Source organism: Atta colombica, unplaced genomic scaffold, assembly GCF_001594045.1.
Source record: "Atta colombica isolate Treedump-2 unplaced genomic scaffold, Acol1.0 scaffold238, whole genome shotgun sequence".
Taxonomy (NCBI): Eukaryota; Metazoa; Arthropoda; class Insecta; order Hymenoptera; family Formicidae; genus Atta; species Atta colombica.
The window spans coordinates 815,879-826,600 of NW_017259336.1; the positions used below are offsets into that span (position 1 = coordinate 815,879).

Sequence of the window (10,722 nt, forward strand, 5' to 3'; positions counted from 1 at the left end):
CGATCAACTGTATGATACGCGCGATTGCAATAGCGGCAAATTTCTTAGCCGCTGCCTATCTGGAAAGCAAGGCATCGGTGTGCAATTTAATTAAGTATTACGCGATGGATGCTAATTAAGGAGCTCGGCGCGCCTCTTCCTCAACTTTGTCGCAGCAAATTGGCGGTTGTCATCCGCGGTTTCGTCATGATGAACTGTTACGCTTTATACTGGTCACTAGAACGTGAGAAGAAAGTTTTCCTACTGTATTACGGAAGCAAAGTTATAAGATTAGAGGATAAGATTATACAATAGTACCAGAACTCATACTTCTTCATTGGAATGAGCAGAATATGATTGATTGCTACGGCAGTATTTTGAATAAACTTCTAAATCCAAATGTTTTAGCAATTTGTCTAAAACAGATCGTAAAATTTACAAGCGAACTTCGAATAAATGGATGTTCTTATTTTTAGTTATTCAGATGAATTTTAGAATAATTTAATAACATTTTTTTACTTTAATCGATAATAATTTTTTTAATGTTATACATTTTTTCTTTTTATTATATTCATTTCATAAAAATATTTCCGAAATAATGTATGAATTATAATGTCTGCAGTTTCTTGATATATTTTTCAAATTTAAATCATCTTGTAAAAATCTCCTTTATTATTTTGAAACTTACTCATATTTCGCTTAATAATAATTTTTATAAATTAAAACATAAAACATTCTGTTTTATAAAATATTTGAAATTTTTAAACAATTATGATATGAATTTGGAATGAGAATTAATCGAATTAAATAAAAGAAATCCTATATTCAGTCAAAGTGAATCTTAATACTTCTATACTATTTCTGCGTAAATTTATATACATATCTGATTCTACAAATCGAAATTTTCATCGGTCTTGAAATTTGCAATTATGAACAGAATCAGAGTTACTTATTAAACTGATAAGCAATTTAATAATTTTTTATGCTAATAAGCATCATTATAACAACATTAATAATACGATGTTGATGAGAATCTTAAGTCTGTCAATAATTTATTGCGAAAAATATTACCTCAGTCAGGATTCGAACCCGGATCCCTTGAAATTTTGATTCAATCATAACGGAGTCAAGTTTAGTTCGGCCCATAATTTTCGAATATATTCGTATAACACGGAAGTTTCACTGCGCTCGCAATCACGATTGATAGCACGATTGGATATTCGGATATAACTTGTTTTACATGCCTCATAATTTACGTTCAAGATCGCGGCGTCGGTCACTTCTACACGCGCGATGTTCTTATTTAAATTTAAGCGTCGACCTCGTGATCGATTAGGGTATTCAAACAGTGACTAAAGGTCAAATTTGCGCGTAGAGAAGTACGGTATTCAAACAAACTTTATAGGTCGGCTTTATATTTTGCATATTATAGATATGTTATTCGAACAATGAGTGAGAGTAAACGTTGCACGATAAACGATATCAGAAGAACAAGTTTCGTAAATATACATAGTACATTACATGACAGTCGCAATTGCGTTGTGAAATTTTGCAGATCGAAGGTTCTTTTGAGAAGTGCAATTATAGTAGAAGAATTGCGCGGCAATAGAAAATATTAATAATATGATATAATATTTTTTACAAAATGTAGTAATTTAAAAAATTTTGTCAAAGATAGTAAAACGAATGTCTTTATGTTGGATATCTATATCGGAAATACGAATCTGTCTATATCTATGAATGAGATAATCAGTGTGGATTAAATGATAATAGTGCGCACACATGCAATATGAATTTACAAATATGCAACCTGTCGCACAGAATAAATTAAAGGCACGAAATAAACTGCAGATGTTGACCTCTGATCTCTTCGTACATTTAACGCAGAGTGTAACCATGCTTGATTCTCATTTCCCGCCGATGCAATGCCGTGAAGTCATGTAAATTTTTACATTAGGTAATAAGAACTAGAATTTGCCATGCTCGATGCTTAACGCGTTATTAAATTAAGAAACAAGGTTTAATTGGACGAAAGTTGTTTATATCGCGCAATATGATAAAATCAATTTCCGTCTTTCAAAATCACACTCTCTAAAAGTGAATCAGTGACTTCAGTGTTACACTTACAACTGATGTAATCAGCTAATATTTACTATTTTTTAGTAATAATACACTGATTTATTTTTAGAGAGCAGGCATTAAACGCAAAGCACAAAGAATAACGGTAACAATTTCACGGTTTCATGATCATTTCTATAATAATTGCAGAAAAATGCGAACAGCTAAATGGTATCGTGTTTGATAACGAGAAATATAATTATGACTTAAATTTCTATACTTCCCTCAGTTTTAAATTTCTATTTGTTAAATACGGCATGGCCGCGTAACGATGTAATCTTAAATTTCAATCTTTGTAATGATAACGGTAGACAACTCGTTGTTTTTAATGAGATAATTAGGAACTGTCATGATGGGCGAAAGTATGCGCCCAGATATCCGTGTTACTTCTGGCTCCTATTCTACCGTCTTCTTCGGGTGCAGTTATTGATGTACGATGGTAATTACATAGAGTGCACGGTGCATCAATGCATAAGCGGATGTGGAGAATTATGGAAATCGCGAACTTATTATCGAATCGCGAGATCCAGCGCAGGCTAGCAAATATTCCTGTAGGTGCTCTTCCTTCCTGATCGCGTAGAGTATAAAATATTTTTAATATATTATATGTACAACATTTTTTACTCCATAAAGAAAGAAAGCAAATCAAACAAAGAGTTTAGTATCATTTTCATCAATGATTAACTTTAATTTCGATTTAATTTACTTTTTATTTTCTTCTGATAATTAGGAAAAGATAAGAAATAAGTTAAACCGAGATTAAAATTAATTTACATCGATCAAAACGAGCATTAGAAATTAATTCTTCATCGGCAACATAAATTTTAACTCTTCCGTTAGTAATAGAGATTTTCAAGAAATACGTCAAAATTTGTTATTGTTCCACATTATATAAAAACTTGAAAAAATTCTGACACACTTTTCAAAGCTTTAACAATGGATTTTTATAGAGGTCGGATTATATTTTATTTATTTTTTACAGATTTATATAAGTCTATCAAAATTTATCATCAAAATATTGATGGTGCCTTAAAAAACTTCAGTTTCCGGTTTAAATTGCAGACAGAATCAAAAAGATTAAAATATAACCAAATAAATACTCAATTTCGCGTCTGCTTGCAGTGCTTGTGCACTTTACACCCGCATTTTCGACAGAAACACAAAGGTCCATACGATTTACAATTACATGTTTCTTATTTACGATTTAAAGTAGTTAATCGCGCGCTAGAAACCCTCGATATACGTGTTCACTCTTTTATTCTTTGCGATTTCACGATTTACGGCGCATTCATACTCTTGTACTCGCTCGTCCATTAATTCGTGGGTGAATGATACTTATAAATCACTCGATCACCGTTGTAACGATGAATTACATCTCGGACATTTTCCACTCGTCCGAATCTTAATTGCGAATAAAATACTTGTGATTGACAAAATAAGACGCGTGTTCATTTGAATAGAGGAAACAGTGATATCTAGGGCACGTTTTACCTTGAGATATTTCTTAACAGAATACAAAATATTAACAAGCTCAACATATGATATCAAGTAAAAATTTCTAATTAAAAAATCATTTAATAATTATTGTCATGTCAAGAATATATCATAAATTATTGTTACAAATGTATCGAATGGCATCATTATTGCCGATATTTCATTTTTTGTGCATTTTCATCTATTATATCTTATTTTACTGTTGTTCAATTTTTCTTTACTGCACAACAATAAATTATTATTATTATTATTATTATTATACTTTTTCCTGATTTCCATTTGATTGCTATCTTGATTTATTACGTTTTTGTGTTCTACTTTTGTGTAATTATTTTTTTAACAGTAATTCAATGTTAGTTCCAATTGAAAAATAATGCAATTGAGCAATCAATGTTAAAAATTTCATTACTGTTAAAAAATAATTAATGTGTTTTGAGGTCAACACATTCCTAGATACCACAGTCTTAGATTTCTTGTTTCTAGATACCCTACTTCTTCTCGTGGATTGATTTACATTTTAACATACATAAAAGTTATAATAAAATTATAGTTACTTAACTCAAGGGACTGGTTAATTACATTGCTCCTTTGATATATCTAAATGTATCGAGCGAAAATCTTATTTATCGGAGAGATTATCGTAGACTATGGGTCATCTTGGTCGAGAGCATTTCGATGATCGTTGAATTAGGTATTCGGTGAGCTGTCAGATTTGGAAAGTATATTGGAGCGCGAAACCTCTTTACAACCTATGGCGACGCAGCGTTGCGCGACGAGACGGGACGATGCGATGCATCAGCCACATCGAGAATTTAGCTCAGCAGTAAGCGTGATGAATTTGCTCAGGCGATCGTTTGCGAGAGCGTGAATAAAGTGTTCCTTGTATCCGCTGACTAGATACTCTCGTACTTGCGGACACGTGCCAAGCCGCATAGAACGAATGATTATACGTGCGCATTCGTTAATTGCTAACCGCGTTGAACTGAATTCTTCCTTCCGTTCGCAAAGAGAGCTCAGAAGCGTCTATTAATATCTCGTAAAAGTATCTTGTAATCGAGGATTCGACAAATTTTCCGTAAATAGTCAATCGCGAAGAACCGTCATCCACGGAACGGTAATTATATGGAAATTCAAGCGCCGTATTGATCCACATTCCTTGTATGTTATCAATATAATTTCCCGATTCATCGACTGACGAGCAACTAAAAGCACTAAAAACAATTGGTAACGAAAATAACGAATGAAAAACAATTCTCGTCTTTATTGCAGATAAAGTAAAATAAATGCAGAAAAAGTATGCAAAATTTGTTTAAACTTTTCGTATTGCGCGCGAGCTATCGATCGAGCAGGATGGTCGGGACGTTTCCATTTCTGCAATTGCGGTTTTCCATCTGCTGGGCGGAACCGATTTTATGCTATCTCGACTTTTATCGAAATAAAAATTTCTCCTTATTTTTTAATGACCGTCACGCACTCTCTCTTTCTCAGTAGAGATTTCTATTCTTTGCAGGTGGGAGCAACGGCGGATCACGGCGTCCCTCTCACTTCGGCGACCTGCATGAAGGGCACCAGGTATGAACACTTCAGTTTAAATTAAATAGAAATTATGAGATGTATTGAACACATACATTGTTTAAAATTAACGGAATTAAATAATATATTAATTAATAGAATAAAAATAAAAATAATTTTACTGCATGCATTAAAATGAATTTAGCATATTATTAAACAAATACACGATAATTAATCCTCGAATTTAACGCAATAGTTACAATTTAATATTCATTGAATATTATTTAAATAATTTAAATAAACATATATTACATACAATAATTCTGAAAATCAGTAGATTATTAATTTTACAATTGTGTTAATTTGTCATTATAATTAAAATGTTAAAACAATATGGAGACTTAGTTATTTTATTATAATAAATTGAAAAAACAATTTTTTAATTTCTTCTTTTTTTTTTTATATTGTTATTTTAAGACTGCGAGGATTATGAACTGTTTGACACAAATTCGGGGATTAATGCAAGCAGATCAATCATATTAACTAACGTTATTTCCTAACAAAAGATAGGGTCTGGTAAGAATGAGGCGGAGCGATCATGATGGCCACGTCGCGCGGCAGGGCCTACCGCCCTTCCGGGTGCTGGCCGTCCCTGACAACATGTATCTGTCGCCGCCGCCCCCGCGTGCACCCGAGCCCTACAAAGTCGCCCCGACGTCGACGTCCTTCGGCAGGGCACATCGTCGTTCCAGCTTCGTGATACTTGCTGAGTCCAGGCCGGTGAGTCCAGAAACTGGCGATGCGTCGTCCACTTTGCCGACAGGAAGGGTCTCGCCCTTCCGTGGACGTGGCTTCAAAGGACCACCCCCTCGCTCAATGTCGAGGCCGCAATCGCCAGAAGTAGCCGGAGATGGACGTCGACGTAAAACCGAGCGAAGGGGTGAGTAGGCAAATTTTTATCGAGAAGATCAAGTCACGAAGATTTCTGATACCAAAAATGATTGTAATTATAGTTATTTTTGAGGCTTGCCAACTATACGTATTTGTTGGTAGAACTATACTATATTATGACTAACATTAGAGTAATCATAATTACAGTAACTTGTAATTATAGTTACAAATAAGATAAAACAGGATAATTTATATAAGTTAATAAAAACTTTTTAAGTATAAAAGATTGAGATCGTGTATTCAATTTCTGTTAACTTATCTAAATTATCCTGTTTTATCCTAATAAAATTTTTTTTCTCAGTGTTTTTTTATTATCATCGAAATATGATCTTTATCAACGATATTTCTTGTTAAATCATTTGTTTATATTTTGTAGTGTCGTTGTCGCAACAGAACAGTCCTAGAAGAAGTCTAATACCGCAGCCGACTTATCGTCAGCGATCCACCTCCTTGACAAAAGACAACGAGCGTTCACCGTCACCGAAGATTAGTCGTCGAGTCAACTCGAAGACGCGACTAAATGTCTCGGACTCACGAAATCGATTGAATGCGTCCGATTCAAAGTCACGGCTGAACGACTCGAAGATGCGTTTGAATAAATCCGATTCCCGGAGTCATACGAATCTAACCGAAGCCAAGACTCGTTTCATCTCCAATTCCACTAATAATCTCAATAATAACTCGACGGCGACGCGTCGACAACCGACGAAAGGCTCGATGCGACTCTCACCGATCCAAGGTACTCCGACGAAACTGGAGAAGACGATCCCTCGATCGAACATAAAAGGAAAAGACACCACGAAACAATCTCCTACGAAGATATCAAGAAGAGCAACGTCGCCGCAGAAGAACGCCGCTGCTCGAAAGGACAATCAGAACAAAAGTCCCAGCAAGGAACATCTCCTTTCACCTTCAAAGATTCCTCTGAAGACGAGCAAGGCGAACGGTTCGTCGAATATCAGTAGGTTTATCTCGATGCCCGAGCAGAGCACCGGAAAGACGGAAAGGTTTGCAAAAGAAAGCAAAAGCGACAAACAGGCAGGCCAATCAGTTCAGAATGATCGATCTGAACTGAATTCAAAGGAAAATGAAATGAATGGGAATTCCTCGGCCACTGCGGACGATGTGGATCTTATAGATCTTCTAAAGCAAACCTCGCAGGCGATCGGCACATCTAGTGAACGGTTGGTAAACACCACGACGACCACAGCGGTACAACCTCTGCACATTGATGCGACTACACTTCTCGTGGAGCGTAATGAGGGCTCAACGACGAATCAGCAGAAGGAACGATCCGACGGAACGCTCAAGTCCTCTATTTCTCCTGTATCCAAAAGCGAATCACCGATGCCTTCAACACCGAATGTAGCATCAACGAGCCAGAAATCCTCGCCGTTTGTCGAAAATCAGTCACTCAAGACAACTCAAGCGATTAATCCTGGAAACGATAAGAAGGACTCTCCTATCGGTGCAGAAGGTAGCACTGGAGGTCACTCAAAGAGCGGAAGCGTCAGTCAATCCATGAAGAGTGTTAAGATGAATGATGAATTGCGTTCTAGTAATCAGTCTTCTGCTAATCAGCGTTCTGGCAGAAACAGTCAGAATGTTCGCGGGCCTAGATCAAGTGACGGGAAGGCTCCGGAAGAATCGAAAGCTGCTTCGACGACGGAGATCAAGAGTGGTTCTGCAGGCAGCAAGACAACCGCGAGTCGTGACGGTCCAACAAATGATAAGATGCCCACGGTGATGGAGAAGGATTTGAAGGTCAAAGAAGAGGCGAAAACAGTGAATAACGCGACGGCAATGAGCAACAATATGATGACGAACAACGTGGTAAAGAGTAACAATGTGAATCCCACAGTCGGTGTAGTGAACGCAGGTGTGAATAGTGATGCTGTGGTTCGAACAAGGAACGAGAATCGCGGTAGCGACGCATCCCTGAAATCCTCTACCGGTGTGTCCACGGACTCGGTCGAGAGCGTAAGGTCGACGGACACGGGGGTGAGCGTGAACACGGTCAGAGGGGTGTCCTCGCCGAGGGAGAAAACGGGTGTGCACATGGTGAAGCGGCCGCAGGAGATCGAGACTCTCAGCGGTAATATCGTACGCATCGAGCAAAATGGAGAACCAGCGTGAGTCTTGATTTTTATTATTCTATTTAATTACACATTATGCGTGAAAATTGATATACCTCACATTTTCTCTCTTTAATACTAATTGTAAATGAAAATCGACTGTTAAATACACATGAATGAAAACTGCCACTCGATTAAGGAGATTCTTTGTGCCTAATAATATTTCTTGTCAATTTATACAATTTTTAGTTTAAGCAAATTGCGCGTCGGTATTTATTTGTCAGCTAATTATCTCATATTGTTTACGAATGTAAACATTTTTGCACGTGAATACATCATCAAAGTATTAAGAGATACTTTTCTTAAATATAATTTTCAAAAACAGTTTCAATAATCATAAAAGATCTTTTTATTTTATCTAATATGTGGAATTTTTGAAATAGATCTCAAATGAAATGAATATCTTACAATTTCTTAATTATTTTTACGAAATGTTTTTATTAAAATAATTTTTAGTTGTACATCAAAATTTATAGTCTTAATATAAATGCGCTTTTTAATGCTGCATTTCCTATTTCCTATTTAAACTTTCTTCTTCCTTTTCTTCCTTCTCTTTTTTTCTACTGTACTTATAGCGGCAGTTTGTTTTATTTGAATTGTAATTAATTAAATGCAATTAATGCAGACAGATTAATAACACGCAGCTAAAAAATTATTAATAACGTTAATTCATTATATGATAAGTAGGTATTATATGATATATGATTATATGATGCATTGTTAAGTGTATTAAATACATCATATAGAATACGTATTTACATGAATCTTTAATGAGAAAGCAAACTGATGATTGTTGAATTTATAAATTTCTTAATTTTGTACGAGTCGCATGATATGCCAATTGAAGTGTATCACGCGTGAGTTTATCTACTAATTCGCATTATTTTTGCTCATATGATCGATATAAAATTAAAGCTATTTGCCTTGCGGGAGCGTGATCTGGGTTGCGCTTCGAATGAATCGTGATCAGATCAGAAGATGAAATTTTTTCGGTTTGGACGGCACGAAAACGAGGCATCGCTCTTTATCGGCTGGACGGCACGAAAACGAGGCATCGTTCTCTATTAAATGAATGAAAAACTTTCATGATGTAATTATTTTATATTGAATGAAAAGAATAGCAGTGACCGGAATTGCATCACCTTCTGAAACTTTTCAACTTTCACGTATAATTACTCTGAATCGATAGTCGATTCTAATTTTTCGCTAGAAACGAAGCGAGCTACTTATTTGATTGCTGAAAGTTCTTCCGAAACTTTCTAGAAGACGAGAGTATTATCTCAACTGAGACAGTTGCATAAGCTATTTTTTGATTTATTTCTAAGCTCGAATCTTTATCTTTGTGAGTATCACGTAACGAGAAATATAGAAATGAAATATAGAATGATTAAAAATAATTCAAGTTGGGTAATTTATTACGAATTTAATATAGGATAATTTCGGTATATGCATCTATCAAAAACTTAATTTATTAAGTACATTTATTGACTACATTTATAGTAAACGAACTATATCAGTAAAAACTTTGTACTGTCTACTACTATGAAAAAAATATTAGAAATATTTATTTTTCATATTAAAAAATAAACTTTTTGAAACCCTTTTTACCGTATATCCCATAGAGTAGGATATATGGCTACTCATAGGGGGAAGGGGGGGATATGTATGGCTCATGAAAAATTTACAAATAATGCATATAAATAAGACGTATAATGACATATAATAACTTATAAAATGTGTTTATTAAGGAAAAAAAGTTTTATTAAGGAATAAGAAATGACAAATATATCTATGAAATAATAAATAATAATTACAATCTTCCTATATATATTACAAGTATCATAACATGAGGTACATATTTCATATAACACGTTTATTATATTTAGTGTGCTAAATTCAATCGCACTTTGTATGCTTTGGGCATAAATCCCGTTTACTAAAAATGTCATATATCCTAAATAGGTGGGATATACAAGACAACAAGCTAAACAAAGAATATAAAAGCAAAACACTTGTATTTTGCTACACAACATGCTTTACTATTCCACTACACTAAGTCTTTTACACGCCCTACAGTAATCATTTTAGGTAAATTATAATTTGTGATGACGATACTTATTACAGTGACAAATCGATTCAACTCACAATAATTTCATTGATATTAACAGTAAGAAGTTGAAATCATAATTCACAATACTAATATAATATAAAGGCATATAACAGAGAGTAGTTGCGGAAAAATTACCTCCACTCCTTCTATTTTTTCTGACTTCTGCGTAAATCCCAGCGCGGCGTATTTGCCGGAGTTACCTTAAGTCAAATTGTATCTAATGTTCGCAAATTAAAAATACTGTAATAAATCTTCAAGATATTTTATCGCACTTTTGGAACTCAATTAAATTGCGAGAATAAAATGAGTTTAAGATAATAGTTCAATATATCTTATATACGAAGATAAAACTTAAATTATAAAATTAGTCCCTTCCTTAGTTGAATGTTGCTATAATTCTTACAAGAATTTATCACCTTTAAA

General features: G+C 34.6%; 1 protein-coding gene across 1 annotated transcript in view; it reads left to right on the plus strand.

Moving 5' to 3' along the window:
* The first annotated feature begins 5,098 nt into the window (after positions 1 to 5,098).
* Positions 5,099 to 10,722, plus strand: part of LOC108688716 (protein stum) — a 21,170-nt gene continuing 15,546 nt past the window's right edge. The window contains exons 1-3 of the mRNA XM_018195074.1: positions 5,099 to 5,163; positions 5,670 to 6,043; positions 6,431 to 8,186. Of these exons, the coding sequence (XP_018050563.1) occupies positions 5,686 to 6,043; positions 6,431 to 8,186 (2,114 nt within the window). The 5' untranslated portion in view covers positions 5,099 to 5,163; positions 5,670 to 5,685. The remainder of the gene's footprint in view (positions 5,164 to 5,669; positions 6,044 to 6,430; positions 8,187 to 10,722) is intronic.